This window comes from Galendromus occidentalis, unplaced genomic scaffold (assembly GCF_000255335.2).
Source record: "Galendromus occidentalis unplaced genomic scaffold, Mocc_1.1 scf7180000077475, whole genome shotgun sequence".
NCBI lineage: Eukaryota > Metazoa > Arthropoda > Arachnida > Mesostigmata > Phytoseiidae > Galendromus > Galendromus occidentalis.
The window spans coordinates 1,463,020-1,482,527 of record NW_003805463.1 but is presented as its reverse complement, the minus strand read 5'-3'; the positions used below and the strand labels follow the sequence as shown (position 1 = coordinate 1,482,527).

General features: G+C 51.4%; 1 protein-coding gene across 1 annotated transcript; it reads left to right on the top strand.

The window, feature by feature from the left end:
• The first annotated feature begins 1,020 nt into the window (after positions 1–1,020).
• LOC100899509 (maleylacetoacetate isomerase) lies at positions 1,021–11,645 on the top strand. Its single transcript, XM_029111901.1, has 10 exons — positions 1,021–1,071; positions 8,170–8,397; positions 9,603–9,746; positions 9,989–10,053; positions 10,136–10,235; positions 10,404–10,492; positions 10,588–10,684; positions 10,782–10,834; positions 10,955–11,095; positions 11,237–11,645. Exons 2-10 carry the CDS (start codon positions 8,340–8,342, stop codon positions 11,240–11,242), a joined length of 753 nt encoding a protein of 250 aa, XP_028967734.1. The 5' UTR covers positions 1,021–1,071; positions 8,170–8,339; the 3' UTR covers positions 11,243–11,645.
• The last annotated feature ends 7,863 nt before the right edge of the window (positions 11,646–19,508 follow it).

The following is a 19,508-nucleotide window of genomic DNA, read 5'->3' as shown; positions in this document are numbered from 1 at the left end:
TGAGTCCGATATGGCAGAGAGAATAATTTTGATGGTAAACGAAACGTTTTGGCATGTCCGCAACGATCTGGAGAGCGGAGACCTCTGCGGAGATCGGAATAAATTGAAGCGGGATACTTTTCGCTGAACAGCAATGCTCGACTATCTCTCCCTAGGGATCACGGGAACTCGAAGCACGAGCTTCCACGAATTCGGGATCCGGGCCTCCTATTAATTATTGATAGGAAGGGATATGAGAGGGAATTTCCGTCAGTCGAAGGTGAACGCGACGATCTTATCTGGATATTCGAGATTCCGGGGTTCAAAAATCCAGTCGTCTCGCGATGTTCCCACGTCATCGAACAGACTCCCTTGACGCGATCCGCAGTCGAGCGGCGCCGTGGGCTCCGCAATATACTGTGCATATAATATCAGTGATCCGACTGAGGGATAATTCATTGGGACTTGGGCGACCTCCTTCAGCGCTCGGCTTAATGTTTCCCCTTCTCGACAAAAGGATGATGTCTCTCACCGGAATTAGGCCACAACGAGCCCAGCGAGCCTCGAGAGATCCCGTTTGACAAACGACTTTTTAATTGGGCTCCTCGCATCCATGGGTCGGAGGTCTGTCGAGGGCAATGTGTTGAAAATGTGGCTCCCTGCGATTCGAAAGTCTCAATCACCTCGGCATTCCCCGAAAAGCTTCGGCGCGACGGGTGGGCCCAAGACTTAATTTGTCTGCCGCGAGTCAGCTCCTCGGACTTCCAGTCTCGCCGGCGATGCAGCCTCCAGCGAACCACTCTTCGAGAGGCAAGCACTCTCCGACATTACTTCCCGGCTGCGGCGATTGGCTACCTAGATGTCGGCCTCATCAACTCAAAAACATTCGGCGTCTCACGTTTCTTTCCACGGCAACTCCAACCTAGCGTCCCGCGATAGCCGTGAGCCGTCTCCGCTCTCTTATTGTTCAAGCGCTCAAACTTCCAGACCGCCGACCGCGTCGTTCATATAAAGCTCGGTGCTGCATACTCGACTGCAAGGAAACGTCGGGAAGCGTGGCTCCCACGAACGGGCGCTGGCACATCCCCCTAGGTAAGTCCCAGCTCTATCCGAGTACACAACGACTGGTATCAGAGATTGGTTTTTTCACGCTGATCCAGAGCTGCTGAAAGGGAGCGGAGAAAGCATTTTCCGAATTAGACTTATCGGTGGTTGCATCGTTGGTCTCGCTGAACCAACACACCTCGGGCCAACTGCGACCGGCGCACTACCGTTTTCGGCATCGAGCTCTCGGCTGCGGATCAGCTCCTGGGTCGCGGAGTTTCCTCATCATCAGTATTGATACTCGCACGCTCTGAACAGAAAAAACAGATCATCGCTGATCCTCGATGAAGCACGCGTATGAGGACGGGGCCACCCCTGAAATGCCACCTAGCTTCTGGACGCCGCGTCCTTGGGGTCGGGGCCTCTCCGAAATCAGATGATTGGACATTTGCATTATCGCGAGCGAGACTGATATCTTCGTGGGAAGGATGTGAGTTCCAGCGATGGCGCGGCGTAGAATGCATCGCGTGGCCACAGGACAGTAATCGAGAGTGATACTTGATAAGATCAGCTATCATCAGCGGAATGACACGAATGCCGGGGGCGATGCCGTGTCGGTTCCACGTCCCGCCCCCGAATCCCGTACAATTTTTTCGCCTGGTGATACTCGTTTCGCGACCGAAATGCGTTTGCGGGACGGGGACATAGTCAGGGACTTCACCACACTCTCATCGCTCCATTCAGAAACTCGGCTCCCGCTTCTCGTCGAGGTCTTCGATGAGCGTTCCAAACGAAGACAGCGTGGGTGAGGGGCTCAGGGTCCAAGACGGGGTTTCCCTTGAGGAATTCCTGGAGATTCTTGGGCATAGCGGATTCTATGATTGTTGTCTTTTTTGTTTTGCTTCAAGCCAGACAACAATTGGGGGGAGTATATGGCACCGACTGAGAGAGCTCTTCAATTTTCGAAGTGTTTCCTCTTCCGCGAGATAAGTCTGCCGTCTAAATTGGCCGTCGCTAATCGTTGTGACCTTTGCCTCTGAGCCTGATGCCCTCAGCAAAGTTCAATGTACTCGCACTACATCGGAGGGGCATTCCGACAGCTTGCGGAAAGAAAATGGAGGATAGCGAGATTGTCAATCACAGCGTCATTATGCTCCTCGCCAGCCCGACAGGATCTCGGAGGGACAGTCGGAAGACAGGCCGTGAGACGCCGGAGCGGCAGGCGGACGCTCTCGTGGAAGTGAGACCACAAAGACTCTCTCTGTCGTAGTGTCGCGCGTCAAAAGGGCGTGGAAGCCTTGACTCTACAGGCTCTCCGAGTGACGGAAGCGGCGCGTTTCGGTTCGTCGGAGTTCCGCACGGAAAACCCTCATCGGCTTGAGTCCGTCGCCGCTCCTCTTGCTTCGATGGGAAAAGAGCGATCGGGCTAGTCTTCGGAGAGCGAATCTATCAGCTCGATTGTCTCAGCTCATTCCGTCGACGTAATTAATACGACTGCTCCGAATAAATTGTTCCCGTTTTTGACCGATTGAGAGACTCAGAGGATGAGTCAGGGACCCCCCTGGAGAGCTACGGATCCGTGCGGGATGGGGGATCGCAATGGGTGGATGTGTAGGCGAGAAAATGAAGGACAAGCGGCTCGTGTCGTGGGCTTCCGTTACGGCAGGAGTACGTTTCCCGAAACGTACAACGCCAACGACATCCGATGCTGCCTTGCCTTTGGGAAGTGGCGAGAGTCGTTCCGTGAGACGGAGGGCAGCAGGAGGCGAAAGAGCTCGTCCGCCATCCGCTAGCGAGCCAGCCAGGCAGCCAGCCGGCCAAGCGGGCAAGCCAGCCAGTCAGTCGGTCGGAGAGTGAAGGCCCCCAGGTTTCGCATTCGAACCATATCCTCGTTGTCGGCCATAGTCGGCCTGCGGAGGAATTTGCAGCAAATGACCGCTTCGAGTTACATGCAGGAAGATTCGTGGTGAAGCCATGCGGTGCGTGCGAAGACGAGTGCATTGACATTTGCGAGCCATGCATTCCGGGGTTCAAGCTATGGTTTAAGGTTTTCTCGCGAGGAATATTTCGCAACATTCGCGATCGCTAGGCTGCTGCGGTAGTGTTGGTGCTGCTGGTAGTGATGCGGCAGAACGCACCGACCGACCAGCCAGCCAGCAAGCTCGGATGCCCGCAGATATGTTTTCTACAGTGAGAGTGACAGTTGTTTGAGCCAGGCCGTAGTCTCGATGGCCACATCTCTTCACTGAGAGCACGGACGCGGCTCCAATGGTAAGTCGTTTCGCATCTCGATTCCCGCGTCAGATACGGGAGGCCGGATGCTAGAAAACTAAGATGCTTCCGCACCATGCAATCGCGAGCTCTCCGGTGCCATGTTTTCCGCCTGGAATACGATCGTCGCATTCCGAGCGAACCACCGATCCTCGGGGCGTAGCGTGATCTCCCGGGGTGATTATTGTTGCCGATGGTGTGAGGTTTCCGTGGGTTTTTGATCGAAAAGTGTTCGATAAGCTTGTTCCGAGACGGTCTCCGCTCCTTGATAATCTATCGTTGGATGCGGAAGTATCCAACGCAGCGGCGGTCGCGCAACGATGCATCGGACTCGCACACAAACTTTTGTCCGAAGTGTATTTCCTATCTCGGCGGACTCCGCTCACGGTTGCAAAAGCGGACAAACCTCATTCACTTGATCGTTCCGCCTTGATGGCATGCTTCCGAGAGCATCAATCGAACTTTCGTCCATGCAAAAAGTGCAAACCATAGTAGGGCCCCAGACGTGGAACGGGAACCATGTGAGCTGCAAATGGAGCACCCATTCGAGCTCATGGCGTAGGAGTCTCCGTGACGTGGGGAAAACCCAGGATGAGACAAGAAAATTCGATCCCTGAAAGACTCCACAACGATTCTCCCTATCTCTCGCGCGAAGAGGGAGAAGTATCGAATCGACTCCGAATGATCTCGAGGACAGGCGTACGAAAGATGTGAAATCGCTGAATCGTTGCTCTGCATTCTGTCGGTCCGAGCAAAGGAGAAGCTGTTCCCTCAACACCCGTAGGTCGTCATTGCCCTCCGATTCCTGGTGGGTAATTTTCCGATGCTTGAAAGTTCCGTGATTTTCGAAACTTTCCCCCTGTCGGGTCGACGACAGCTTATCAAGCCAACTTCAGAACGCACCTGCTGACGGAGTAGAGAGTGCAAAATCTATCTACGAGTCCTCTCGGGTGAGCTTTTCGGGGCCGCGCGTCGTGGCATACAACACAGTCGAACCTGTTCGTAATCGAAGAAGATTGAGCAAGCTGCAGACTCATTGTTGAGAAAAGGTGGAGGACGGAATGAGTCTCGGGGACGGACATGAATCATTTCCTAAGTCGAAGACGGAGGAAGAGAGAAATACACCCGCGGGACTTTCTTGTCGTTATCGTGTTGGTTGTCGTTCGAGTTGGGCGGGGAAAAGCGTCCGGGAGGGACTTGAGGGCGCAGGGGGAGTCTTTCAGGGCGCTACGGACAGGGTCCTCTTTTCATCGCGAGTCACGCTCCAAACACACGAACGAGGGTCGTCCGCAAAATGCGTCTCGAAGATTGTTTGTAACGAGAGGCGACGCCGACGTGACGAGGTCCGTTCCCTCGATGCCGGAGCGGTCCGAAGATATGCTCCGTATGCCAGCTGAGGGAAAAACCCGCTGACATCCTAATCGAATTCGTAGCGGGATCTTCTTTGAACGAAACCCCGAACCAGTTAATCTAATGAGCAAGGAGCCAATCCTCCGGAGATGGTGAGCTCGGTGACTACGACTCGTCGTGAGCTAGCTGAGCAAAGTCATCTTTCTGCTGATCGAGGAACTTCTGGGCGCGTTAGGTCCCTGCGATCACGAGATTCGGCCGCAGCCATTTGCGATCGTTTCGTGAGAATCACGATCAGCAATGAGCTCTCCCGGGAAGGAGGAAGGGGTTACGGGCAGAAAAGCGACGACATGATCAAAAGAAAGACAATCGGTCTTCGTCCGGTCGGAGATGAACTGTCGTGTCGTCGTAAGTTCCGTGGAAGACCTCACGTGGTTTGCGTCCTGCTGATTGGGGGGTCGCTCTTCCTTTCCGAGACCGTGTGCCTGCGAGCGATGAGGAGCTAAGAAACTAAGAAGGTATCAAAACGAGAAAAGGACAACGAAACAGACGACCGACGGGAAAACGCACTGACGAGCCTTATCATTTCCGACGTTTCGCTTCTTTCAAACGGTACAACGTTGTCCCCAGCATAGAGTTAGTTGGCGTTCACCCTCGTATTTCATTCCCGAAACTGCACTTTACGCAGACGACTCACATCGTAACGACGATATTCGTAGCGAGCTCGGCGCTCGATGAAGCGTTGACGGGGGAGCCCGTGCGAGAGTGTTCGGAGAGCTCGGGCTGTGGCATGGCTAGTGTGGGTGCTAGGCCTCAATTTTCCCTTGCTCCGCTCGATCTCCTGCCCTCCGATTCGTCGGGTTGCTTTCCTAAATGCTCCAGCGTGCTGATCTGCTGTCGTGCTCACTCGCTCGTCCTCCGTGCTCTCTCTCCTCGAATCCTGCTTTCGAGTGCAGCGTTAAGCTTCCCCAAGGCTCGATTGCAAACGACACGATTTGATAGCTGGCCCCTACGTCATTCCGCCCCCCTGTACGGGCGTCACCGGTGAGCGACTGAAGGCCCCATTCATCCCTGCTCTTGGCTCCCATGAAGATCTCGGCGTCCATTTTTTTCGAACTGGGAGGAGGTCGGGCTCAAAAGAGGGCGTCGGGGGGACGGTGTCGTCAGACGTTGTGGTAGGAATGGAGGAATGCACCGGACTCTTCCTAGCCTCCCGACTCGGTCGTCTCCAGCAGAAGTTGCCCTTGTATGTGACTGGCAGGTTTCGACCGGAATCTTACGCCAAGCCTCGCAAAAACCTCGCCAATTTCTCCCTTGAACAATCAAGATCAATCGATTCTCCGAGAATTGAGAGCCACCTTCCGTTTGGCGACTGCTAACCCGCTCCACGGAACGGGAAAATAGCTCTATCGTACGGGGAAGACTTGATCCTATTGGGGATGCAAGAGCCGGGTGGAGGAAGGGGGATCAATGGCGATGCATCAGATAAAAACAGATGCATATGCGCAGAGTCAGGCCCAGTGTCGATCCGTATATGACTGCCGCTCCCGCGGCCGGCACCTCGTGTTCGGGAAGCCCTAAGGCCGTACCGCTGCATCGGGAAATATAGAAAGAGCTAAATGTTCTTGGAGCGTAGCCAGCGACCTAGCCAGACAGCGTGCCACTCACTTGACAGCCCCGTGGTCGTCCGGGGAAGCAGACATCCCTTCCTTCCGCATTTGCGCCTGGCTAATTTAGTTTCATCTCGTTGGCCGCATATCGCCCCCCCTCCTGCTCCTGTTTCGAGAACTTTGTCTTGTACTCTCCCGAATTGCGCGGATTTCAAGCTCGACGAGCATCCGGGGTCGCATCGAATTCGATGCGGTTCTCAGAATCTTCCAAAGATGCTCCGGGGGATCGAGGGCCGCCACCTTTCACTTGACGGGGCTCTCCTTAGCAATGCCTCGGAATTTTCTGTCGAGAATTCCTTTGGGACTTCTTCGCGGCATCACTCCGGAATTCTCAACTTGTGCTTCCCCCCTCTGCGGGAACTATCACTGTCCTTAGGAATCGACGAGAGCAGCAGCTGAATGTTGAATATTTCATTCCCATCGCTCGGACAAGTCAGGCGGAGATCCGGGAAACCGAGTCAGGCACTCCACTCTGATCAACTGAGGAAGCGGGACCGAGAAGACCCAAGAGCAGATCGCGGGACACAGCGAGTCGCGACTATTCCTACGGATCGGATAGTCGACGGCAAATTCAGCGTGCGTTATTTCATGACTGCCATGCAGTCCCTCGATTCTCACGGGCTCGATGAAAGAAAAAGCTTTCACGTCGCTCATTAGCCCAAGCGTTCCATTTCTCCTTTCGACTGATCATCCTCGTCGGACAAAGCTCCCGTCGAAGTAACCAGTTATGACTTGTGGGGCTCACTGATGATGACGAACAATTCTGTTATCCCGTCTCCGGCACGAATATGTCACACGGGAAGAGTCATTCGATCATCATTCCCGTCATGAGCTCGTCTTGCATGTTCTCTCGAATCCTTAAGTGAGCACAATCGAGGCCGGGTCTCGATCTTTGCCCTGCTGTTGCTGGCGTTTTTCGAAATATGGATCCTCGACCCGTTCGCATCCGCGCGTTTCTGAGGAGCGGCTGAGCACGATCCAATCAAGACTTTTATAGTCGCATACGAGTCCGAATCGTAGTTCCGCCCCTGACTGGAAGATCGCGGGAAAAACATGAAGAAATGCTTCAGTGGATGGGACGGAACCGACAATCATCAAACTCTTTGGAGAATGAGATCTGTAAGATACGCGCTACTCGGGAAGCACTTCCGTGAGACGGTGTGACGGTCTGCTCCGACGACCCCGGATTTTTGTACATTCCGCGCTGCTCCCAGGATGAGGACTCTCTTCACCGCTCTCATCACCATCCAATCGAAGCGATCAAGAACTTGACAAGAAATAGAGCTGCGGAATAAAATAAACCTCCGGGTACCCCGAGGAGCGCTCATTCGTTGGTGCTGAATTCCTCACCTGAATGCTTCCGGGAGTGCTTCTGAGATATCCACCCGGACCCCTCAATAGCGTTCCGCGGCTCAAACAGCGGGCGCCACCTGAAAATCTTCCCTCAACTCGATGTCCTCTGGTATTCGCTTAATCTGCCCCACCTTCAGATATCCGGGTCTTTCTTTCAGAAGCGCGTTCGTACCTTGCACTTTCCCACCGTCCCTGAACGACGGAATGCCGTGATATGCTCAAAGCGAATGGGAGACAATGCTCCATTCGGCTAGAAAAACGCGACGTTCATGGAAGGGAACTCTCGTCGCGACGTATATTGATTATTTGATTATTATCGTATCGTCTCATTATCAGGCGGGACGGATCCCGCCCGCCCCCTAAGGCTCGTAGTAGGGACGTCTCAAGGTGGTGAGCATGGAGTCGCTGAGAAATCAGTTACGGCCCGATGTAGCTCAAGCCGCTGAGCCTTTTGGATGGATACTCCCGTTGATCCTAACGAGTCTTTTTTTCATCTTTTCAGCTGCAACGTCGAAAGCATCTTCCACACCTGTGATATTGATAGTCATACTTTGTTTTTCGATATTTTTTCTGCCAAAAGTGCAAAGACGAGCGCCAAGGGCGACAGCTGAAGAGCAAGAACAGAAAAAGAGCTGTCGCACGGTTTTCTACGGAACTCATCTTGCTGATAATATGAGCGCTGAGGGACACACTGCTGGAAGCGCCGCGGAGCGGAAAGTACCTGTTGCAGGTAAACCACTGTAGATTTTTTTCTGATTGCAGAGCTAGCAAGAGACGCCTGTACGAAAAGCAGCAGAGCTCATTTCTGTCTTTTTGGCTACCTGCTCGCCGGACATGTGCAGCCTGTTCGTTGTTCGTCTGGAACATGTATCGCTTTGGCCATCGTTACCGCAGCGACCATGATGCATCCTCTCTCATTTGTCGCTTGTTCATTAGGAGCGGAGGCGGATTCTCCACGACTTGTTTCCGCCATATATCGAATCTGCTGTTGATCGTGTTGACCATGAGCTGATAGCTGATAGTATGTAGATCTTACCGGTGCTGAGCCGGGATCAGCTGTTCGCGTCGAAAATTGTCGCCGTAGTCAAAGTTTCGAAGCACTGCGCGCGTATAAAGACGTAATTTCGCTATCTGCGTGTCACGTGGGAGCCCTCGCTATTAGTGAGTACTCTGTAGAGTTCTAATTTCAGTGCACCGTTGCGTCTGGTAATGGAATGTAGCTTGTGTCGGTATAGACATAGAGTTGGAATGCTGATAGTGCCTGCTCGAACTTACGCCGATTCATCCAGAGAGCTTATGGGAGAAATTCTACAGGAGACAGGGACTGGTGGGAGGTACTGCCACCGTCACCGGAATTTCTTTCTTTTTCGCTATGATTTGTACTGGCTCAAGGAAGCTCTGGAGGGATCCTGCGAGGCATCTTCTGATGTTGATCGCTTTGCACGAGTCGATTCCGTTACGGGAAAGATAAGGATCATCTGAAAATTTCAAGATTCAGACGAGGCGAAACAATTTTCATGTGACAGCATCGAGCAGTTCGGCGAGCAACGACTTGTCTTGTCGGAGTCGAACAGGTTCCCCATACCAAACTAGAATGGAGCGAGAAACTTCAGCGTCGCGAGCTGATCTTCTAGGTTAGTCTTCCTGGGTGGAGGAGCGGTCCATCAATTTCCGTATACTTTACTCCTAGATAATCGCATCTACCCCCGGTCGGTCTTGGGACGCTCGCACCACGCTCATTGGCTTCTATGCGACACAATAGATATGTATAGAACCGACTAGTAGAGATCCAGACGAACGATAAACCGGAGTACATCCTCACATCAGGAAAGGAAGAAAGATGGGAGGAAGGAAGTTCTGTTGAAGCGGGAATTCGTACTCGAGCGAAGATACTCGATGAGCTCGAACTCACGCCCATCATGTTTTTCTGTTCAGATAAAAAGATGCCGCGACCTCGTACACTGGTACTGCACTCGTACTTTCGGAGCTCCTGTGCGTGGAGAGTGAGAATAGCTCTTGAGTTCAAGGGTCTGAAATACTCATTCAAAGAAGTGAACATCAGGGAAGATATTCCCGAAGGTAAGTTCATCGTTGGTCATATCTATTATCTATTTAATGAGATTCTCTGACCTCGGAGAGCGATGTCAGTCGATCTTCGCCCAATGTCCGATAGCTGTGTCCTGGTGTCCCATGGTTAGCGGAAGAATTCAAGTCGCTTAGTATCCAAGACCCTCAGACGAGATGAAGAGTTCACTGGTACAATAAAAAGGAATTCTCGCCCAGGAGTTCGATCTCACGTTCGTTTCTCATGCAAATTGCAGGCAAACAACAGCACACTGATGAATTCAGAGCGCTCAATCCCTTATCGCAAGTTCCAGTATTGCAGGTGAGATGGAAGCCCCAGAACATCCTTTTGAGGATATTTTCGGATTCTCGAACAGGAACGAAAACAAAGGTCTCCCTTTCAGGTTTTCGAGAACGGAGAGCTCGTTGGAAACCTGACGCAGAGTATGGCAATCATGGAGTACATCGACGAGACCTTCCCCGGACTGAATATGTTGCCGAAGGGTATTTGTCTTCCGGACGCTGTTCTTGTCCCCTGTCTCATTCGGTCCGATCTAGCCGGCCGAACGGTAGTTCGTTCCGCCACACGTATAGCTGACGGGCTTACTGGAGAACAGCGGTCTTCCCCTTCAGATTAAATTCAAAATTTTTGACAATTTTTCGACTCCCCAGATGCGATTCAGAGAGCTCAATGCAGAGCGATCTGCCAACTCATTGTCAGCGGCATTCAACCCATTCAGAACCTCGGCACCCTAAATCATGTGAGTCGTATAAGATATGCCCAGGCTGATTTTGACTGAAAAGCACGAGCTTTGGTTCCTGACGTAATCTTCTGACTCGAAAATCTCGGTTCCAGCTGGAAGTCGATCAACGGCAGGAATGGGCTCGCTATTTCATCAACAAGGGGTTTGACGCCCTAGAGAGAATACTATCCGATCGTGTATTCGTAACGGGTAGGTCAACCTTCCCGCTCTTCTGAAGTGGTCGTTTAATACGTAATAGTAGGCTGAGATAAATTATTTTCCCCTGCCTGACAGACCCTTTTTGCAGGATGTTGCATAAGCGAACATGTTACGATAGCCGATTTCTGCCTAGTACCTCAGGTGAGCCGCCCTTACCAATCGTCCAGTATGGGTGCCTGGACTAGCGGTCCAGAGCGTTGATGATTTAACGACGATTAAACCAAGGAGTGATATTCACAGTGACTTCAATACGGTTTTCAGGTTTATAACGCGCGACGATTTGGCGTTGACATGTCGCGCTACCCGAAAATCGTCGCAGTTGACTCGCATTTGACAACGCTCGAACCTTTTATAAAATCACATCCTTCAAAGCAGCCGGACTGTCCAGACTCCTTGCGGAAAGTGAGTCGATGTTGCTTTTGAAACGACTCATCACCAATCAGATATCGATGACTGTGGCGGCATCGGCTCTTTGTCGAACGCTTGCTCTTGGTCCCGAGATTTATCAACGCGAACACCGTCAACAAGTTTCCATATCTTCAGGCCTAACAGTCCCTGAACTTCGTCCTCTGGTCCCTGTCGCCCTCTGAAGCGTGGGCATCAACGGATGCGTCGAGAAATGTGTCCGGCAATGTGGGAGTACTCTCTAAAAAGGCGATCCCATGCAAGGTGCTCGTGAAAATTGAGAACGCGCGAAAACTTCTGCAAGATCAACACCTATCAGCTAGCGGTGTGATACTCAAAGATATTCGTAAACTCCGTCCATTGCCGGAGCCTGTGACGAAGAGCAGGGAGAGCGGGAGCAGCTCACCGATTCACGAGCTCGAGGACGAGGACGAGCGGCTAGAAGACAGAATGGGGAGGAGCGCGGAAGACCTCAATGAGGGAGAGGAAGAGTTTGATCTGCCCGAACCGACCTCGTTATTGATAGATGAAGACGATTAGTGCGGTGCTGCACACGGGATTTTCTGTGTGCGTCTGATGCTCATTCGAGTCACGACAATTTCGCAAATGTTTAGTATATATCTTCAGCATTCCGTCGGTGTTTTCTGTACTGAAGTGCTTCGGATGATTGTATTACGACCTTTTGTTCACCTGCCCATCCGATCTCGTAATTCATCAATTCCCTGAATCCAAAGCGGTCTCATCGCCTTCCCGAAAGCTGGCTAATACCTAAGTATAGTTCTGGTGTGGTATGTAGATGCATGCCTCAGCATAAGGCTCCTACGCACCTCGGAAGAGCTCTTCACCTCTCTTTTTCTCGGTGGGACCCAGAGGCCACCCGATCCCCTTGGTGAGGAGTGCCCACTTCTTCAGTACCTCGACGGTTTCGCGACCCAATCCTGTCCGTTCCGAAATCGACGACCGCGCCCTTACCAAGCCTGCATTTCGGATTATTTCATTCAAAATGAGCGATAGAGACTTGATTCAAAGACCGCGTTCGACCGCTGCGTGTAACTTACTCGAGCCGAGCTCCTTGGAATGGACGAGCTTGGAGAACGCATCCGTTGCAGAGATCAGAGCAGCCTACGCAAATCCGGAAGGGAAATGCGAGCACCCATGAATTGCGCTCCGAAGCCGAGCCTGGAGGAGGAGATCGGAGCTTCCCTGAAGGGTTAGCCTTTTGTACATCGACATCGTCAGTTTTTCAGCGAGGGGCTTTCTTAATCATATTGCTATATATTCTCCTACTCTATATATTGTTAATCATACAATCGAGCTGTATGATATGTTTTTCGGATAGATGCCAACTTTTGCGAATACCTCGAGCGAACTCGGGTAGAACTCAGACTATTTCCTCTGACTTTTTGAGAATGAGAGTCGATCTCCGGGGCCGAGGAAGACCCAGTGCAATGTTACGGGTCATCATTGTCATACCTTTGAATTCTCTACAGCCCCTCAGCGTACTAAATCGATCCACATTGGATCCTTTTCTCCGAAAAAAATCGGGAAAACTCACTCGGTACGCGTCCAGATCGAGTGAGACGCCCGGCAATCCAGACTGACTGCATAACTCGAGGTACGGTCGGTGCTGCCCCTAATGGAGGCATCCGTCCGGAACCCAGAGAAGACATTCTCTGGATCCTCGACTGTGTTGGCACTCGGGGTCAGATTCAGAAATGTTGTCGTACGTTCCCAAGCCACCTGTCATTCCACTCAGCTTCTGATGAAGCTTCCGAAGCAGTCATGTTCTTTCCGTGTGATGAGTTCCGTTCGTCTTTCGAGGCGATCGGCCGGCGACTACTTTCCCTGAGGGGGAAGGCCCGGAATTAGAGGTCCATTCGGCTCCGAAAGAGGACCTGGCTTGTGGTGGGACACAAGTTTCAGGCAGCTCTTCCCCGTTGATCGTCTGTCATGTAGGAGTGTCCGATGCCGAGAGGCACGCGCTCGGGACCCTCTATTTCCAGTCGATACTGATGAATCTGATGCCCTGGTGAAACGGATCGTATATGATTCGTTCCATCGATTCTAATAGGTTGCCGAGCCATTTTAAAAATGGAATCTTGAACCGGGATCTCCCAGACGAGTTTCGGATCGGCTGATTCGGGAGTAACTCGCTGCTCTGCGGGTAGCGGTTCGATCAAGAAGTAATTGATCCTGAAATCCTGAAACCGGTAGATTCAAACGCGATTGAGGTGCTTGTATCAGGATACGATTCGACATTTGGCAGCTTCTCCGAATGCAGATCAGGCGACCGCAGCATAAATTGACACAGGACTTCAGATGCTTTCCATCTTCGAGTGCATCTACTGGATACCTACCTCCTTTACTTTTCAACCGTCTCACCTGTCCTTTTTTGACTGTCGGCGACAACAAGAAAACCTGACATGTCCGAGTAGCTTCGGCGGTATGCAGAGTCAAGAATTGATATATACAATTCCTGACACAGGAAGGACTCTAGAACGAATGCAAGAGGGAAAGCATGAGTAGGGACTTGCCCGACCTCATCCTGAGGATAAGAAGGTCTTGTCGAGAACCACAACGAGAAACCTGAATGTTTCGGCTTGCAAACCAGCGCACATGCGAGAGCATCGGAACGCCTCATTCACTTTTGCAACTTGTTAAAAAAACTTATCTCCATGAGCATCGATAAAAAATAATCATTCATCATCAGACATGAAACCCCATCAAACCAAGTTGTTGCCTAGCGAATCTAAAACCACTTTTTGAAGACTAAATGAATATTTTTCTATGACCTCATCAATAGAGAGCTCTTCCCCCCTCTGATCACCATACTTTTTGGGGCAATACCGATACCTATCGGGTGGAGCTCTTCTATTCTCGCCCCGTCACCCATTCATTGATTCCGATGAAGTTTCAAGCCATGAGCTCGATCATTTGTCCATTTGTACCTCACGATAATTACTCGTCGAAGGCGTTCTGATGGCTTTCTGCCAGAGGCTTGCAATCGAAAAAGAATTTGATCCGAGACAGCAATGACCGTCTGCGAAGGTATACATGAATAGTAGAGAGGCGAATCACGTCGATCATGGGGAATCGACTGCTCGAGAAAATGTTTCTGTCTTTTTCGAGAGGCTGAAGAATCGGCAGTTCCCATGCTAACACAGCGAAACCGCAACAGGAACCGCGGGCTCGCCAAAGCGAGAACCTCAGCGTCACGCGGGAATCCTTTCTTGCCGTTTGATGGAAAGATTCAATCAATTTATGGATCAAGTTCCGTAGCTTGAAGCGGATTATTGCATTGCTTCCCGCGCAGTGATTCTCTCAGGAGAATCGTTGCCTGTCCGGTTTCCGCAGCAGGGATGGATGAAGAACGACTACTCCAAGTGGATAAAAACGTTTTTTCCGTGGATGCAATATCCTTCAAATCTCAACGGAGTCGTCGTTCCTCAATCTAGATCGTTCGTACGAATACATCGAAATCTAATCAGAACCGCGATAATTATGATTGTCGATTTCCATTCCTCTATTCCCGCATAAAAGTTGTTTGCATTTGAAGTCTTGCGGCACTCATATATTCTGACTCACTCATAAGCATTCACGAGACTCATCCACTCACGAGATCACATTGAATCTAGTTTTCTTCACAGACGAGTATCGGATGAAAACTCTACCGAATACATCAGCGGAGACACAAAGCCAACTACTGTTATCGACTGACAAGAAAGAGATCGTCTAGATGCAAAGAATCACGTCCGCCAGAGAAATTCACTGAATCGGATTCCGACCGAGTCCTGATCGAGAAATCTCGGCAAATAAATTGACAGTGGAGGACGCTTTCTCGCGATCGGAAGGTTTCCCGAGACACACAGTGGTCTTCTCTGTCGCACATCTGATCTGAGTTATTGACGGCATTATGCTATAGGCATGAGAATTCGAGGACGACGATGGAGTTCTGGAAATGATTAGCGGAATAACACACAATGCTCTGTGATTAGCGGGAAGAGAAATCAACGTCGGCACCTATACTCAGGTGAGATTTGACGTCTGATCGGTGGTTTAATCGATTTACTGACTGACTGAGTGGCTGTTTGATTGAATGGTCTCTCGATGGACTGGCTGATTGACCGAGTGACTGACTCGAAAGCAGATTAGCAGATGAGGGTGCCGATGGATCGGCTCCATCGCCGCTTATCACGTTCTAAATTTTCGATTATCTCTCAGTCCGAGTGTTGGGGAGAGAAACCAATACGGATTCCATTGTGAGCAGTCAGCGGAGTAGTTTTCTGTGAGCGAATAGAACTCGGATCGTTAGTCAGCCTCCTCCGACATTGGCTATCGGTCGCATTTAAGCAAATACATCAATCAGAACAAAATGAGACCGTGGAATAAGGTCATGAAAGCTTAGGTAAAGGGGGAAATATTGAAACACCAATAAAGCGTTTGTTATCATTGTCTTGGAAGCTCGGGAATCCTTTATGATTGAAGAAGCTTGCGCCTCTAGGAACCCAGGATCGATATTCGAATGCTGGCCGTTTCGACCACTCTCATCGAGTGATTCCATCTCGAAGGGATGCGTCAATGCGGGGCGGTCCGTCAAGGTGAGGAAACGGACACTGTATGGCCTCGCGTGAGTTTCCTACAGTAAGAGAGATTTTTCGTCGGCAGTCCTGCATACGAGCGGTCGCGTGACGAGATTGGTCCATGAGTGAGCACGTAGCTACTAATGCTGTTTGAACATTACGCCATCTTGAACTGACAGAAAGAAAACCAGCTGAAGAACCATTCTTCCCCCACATGCATCCCTCTCGTGCAAAGAGGAGTCTAACTTCGGCAGAGCGGGCTCGGGTCGACAGAATGGTCATACATGTCGTTTTCCTATATCAGGCAGAAGGGCAACATAGGCACGATGATGCCGATGACCCACATTTATGTGGTCGCGTCGACAGAACAAACTTTGCACGAAGCCCAAGAATTGCGATCGGAGCACGAGTTCGGCTCCGAGCCACAGGAAAACTCAGCTGACGTCAACTTTGGACAGTGCCGCAAATTGGATGAGCCATCGTTGCTTCGAATTTTGGCTCGGCGTCACCGAAAGGAAGGTCATAAAGAAATAAACTCCGTGGTCGCCGAGGTTCTCCGGTCATGTTTGGACGTTGGAGGAATGTGTGTAGGCAAGCAAGCAACAATCAAACCCTTCCTCGGAACTTCGGTTGTAAAGCTGGTCTTCGAAGCGACCCGACGCGACATTCGCAGGATCTTTTGAGGACCTTTCGTGTGACACAAGATGTTTCGGAGAGCATAGTGCCTCCATTTTGCAGGAGCTTCGGAGCACTTGTGGGATCCGTGAAAACCCGGAATCGACATAAGCTCTCGGCCGTTCGCTACGACTTCAGCTTGAAATTTTGACGAATAAGTCGTCCCGCCGCGAAGGACGCTTTTCATTAATTCTCATTCGCGTAAAGAGAGTGTTTCTCCTTACCCCATCATTTGGGGCGCATCTCTGTACTTGTGTCGGAGAATTCCATTTTATTCACCTTTTACTATTCATCAGATCAGAAGCACCCGTCTCGATCACGATTCCTCTTTGTCTTCGGAATTCCAAATAGACGACATTATCTCCTGACTTCTCGAAACTTCGTCTGCTACGACGGAGAATACTGTATGTTTCGCGTCCTAGCATCTAGGCCAACAAACTACATACCATTCCGAAGTCGCAAGTCGAGCGCAATCGCGACTCACCAACCCAGTGGAAGATCTCGAGGGTCACGTTTTAGCGGGAATATGTCGTCCCCAACATTTATCGTCAATTCGACATCGAGCCCGTATCTCAGAGAGCAGCGGTGCCTCCCACGTTTATCCAGCTTAATTATCTCAATGAAGCGCAATGGCGGTGTCAAGTCGAATCAGATAAGCGCCTGGACAAGCCGTAGAGTGGACATCGCTTTCATCACATTCTTATCAATGGTGCTCGTTGTGAAACTGCGGGACGCTGACCTTAATGTTTCTCTTGTGTATGTATTTCGCGACCGAAGGCGCATTGCCTCCGCTGTCTCACGGTCAAGGCGGGATGGGGGCGGAGTCTTTCCTCTCGTCTCTGCATTTGCTCGGCGATCGGGAGGAGCTTGAGTGTCGTAACTTTTTGACGACCCTCAGCCGGACTCCCCCGCCTTCGAAGCCAGCTGCTCGTCGAGCACTATCCGAGTTCGGCTTGCGCGTGAAAGCACCCCGATCCTAAGCCGATGGTCCGGTAAACAGATCCGTCTGTAACATTCGTCCCCGTTTTTTCGAATATCGGACGCTCGGAGATTATTCGGGAATGGAACCAGAAACGATCGGCGCAGACGTTGGAGGTGGCATGATATGCGTACATAACGATTTCTTCCAGAAGATTCTCATCGCATTCGGATTCCCACCTCCTCCCATGCTCGGACGGAGCTTCGGCTACTGACAGAAACTTTGACGAGATGCCACAAAGCAGACTGGATCCGTCGAAGAAGAAACTGTGCCCCTTTACGACGGTGTGTCAGGCTGCATGATGCGAGCGCTTACGTCAGGGAGCGATGAGGTCCGACTCGACGACAAAGACGATCGCTCGCTGGGCCAGGACGAAGATAGCTTTGATGGCCGATGACGAGTCCAATCGAAGCGACGGCTAGTCATCAAATGAGACTTGGGCTATCGCGCGCGACTCGCGACAAGTCGGCGCCTCTGTGGACAAATCCTATTCACTCAATCAAATCGACCAGAGTTACAATCCATATAATAAAGTTCCCCCTACGAGCGAGGAACAATCTACCCGACAGGCGGCTTAGTACCTAACATATATGCTGAAGTTCTCCAGGAGCTCCGACGTGCATGCCACGGGCGATCGCCAGCCTCGCTCTGTATGTTCGGATGCCTCAGGATGAGGTTTGTCCGAAAGTTGTCTCCCATGTATATCGTTCACTCCGGTAAAAGATGCTGTGACTAGCAGAGGAGTCCGTGAGCAAGGAAGAGATCTTTGCGACTACCCGCGCTTGTCTCGATGAACTTCGAGACTTGTTCCTGATTTGGAATCGACGGAGAGGGGATGAGCGTTTGTCGCCGCATGAAACCCGATATTCTGCGGCGTTTTCCCTCCTTTGGGTACTCCACAGCAGCGATTCTCATCGTGGGCCAAGCGGCCCGATGAGGGGACGGCGTCGTCACGCGACGCGTTAAATCCTGCTGGACGGGGCCGCACGGTTTACGGAATCCTGTGGCTGGAGTACCACGGTACCACAGACTTCGAGGAGCATCGCTCTTTACGTTCGAAACATGATTGAATCAGAGCGAGGGCACCGAACTCGCTGTTCGGACTACATTCATTTTTATCACGGCTGCTATGCTATATTCGACCTTTTTGGGTCAAACCTAACCCGACCATCGATTTCGGAACGATCGTCGGCTGGCAATCAGAAAGATTGAGATGTCCCTGGAGAATTCATGCGCTCAAGAATCTTGGACGGAAGGCCTGGCCTCCATCAAGTCCCTGCTCGGCATATCTGAAGACTGTAGAAAGAAGCCCGTGCTTCTTTCTGCACTCGGAAACCGTTGAAAATATCCGAGGAAAAGCCAAACAGCTCGACATTCATTCATTAAGGTCTTTAAACCGTCCTTTCCGCTCTGATGAAGGATCATGGCTCGGGGTGTCGGTCGAAGTCCTCCCTGAACTTGCCGCCAGAGACCGTGTGCATCTCTACTAGAAGAGACCGATGTGAAACTTCTGGAGAGCGACGAAAGCATACTACAAGATATAAGGAACGTCCTCTGTGATTCCTGAGGCAGTCGACAGCTAACCTTCGCCGCAGGTGCTTTGTGATGTCCATCTAGACACCGACCGCGCGGGCAAGCGATACTCTGGCCGCAGCTCCCCGAATACAGCAATTCTTGTCTGTTCGAGACGGAAGTCTCCAGAAGATCCATATGCGCAATATGGCACAATAAAAATACGCAGCGTCTCGTCGAGTCCGTAGATTACTGGAAGCGCGACGAGCTCGATGACTCAAATTGGAATACCTGGCCCTGAGCCTTAAGAGCTCGCAAACCGCGTCTGCTCGTTCCCTATGTTCATTCCCCTTCTTGCGACCTGACTGAGGCCTGGGAGCATCGGCGAGTTCAGCGAGCTGCATAGAGGTCACGGAATAATGCTCTGCGTGAGCCCTTCCCCATTCGTTATCGGCTCACCCAGGTACAATCCGAGGAACGACGCCGAAGCCGTGACTCATCCTCCTCACATACGGACCGCGACGTCAACTCGTTGCGCACGAAGAATGGTTCGTTTCCATTCATGCACTGAGCATAAGGAATCTCTCCGAAAGAGGTGTCGCAGCCCGACTGTGGAGTCGAAAGCAGGTCGGGTCACCTAAAGTTGGGTTCACGCTCCCATCGC

What these genes read in the sequence shown, in the direction of transcription:
- LOC100899509 (XM_029111901.1), top strand. Translation starts at nt 8,340, where the DNA reads ATGAGCGCTGAGGGACACACTGCTGGAAGCGCCGCGGAGCGGAAAGTA. An exon ending in GCGGAAAGTACCTGTTGCAG is followed by an intron (nt 8,398 to 9,602) that starts GTAAACCACTGT and finishes TTTTCTGTTCAG; the next exon opens with ATAAAAAGATGCCGCGACCT. An exon ending in CGATCGTGTATTCGTAACGG is followed by an intron (nt 10,685 to 10,781) that starts GTAGGTCAACCT and finishes CCCTTTTTGCAG; the next exon opens with GATGTTGCATAAGCGAACAT.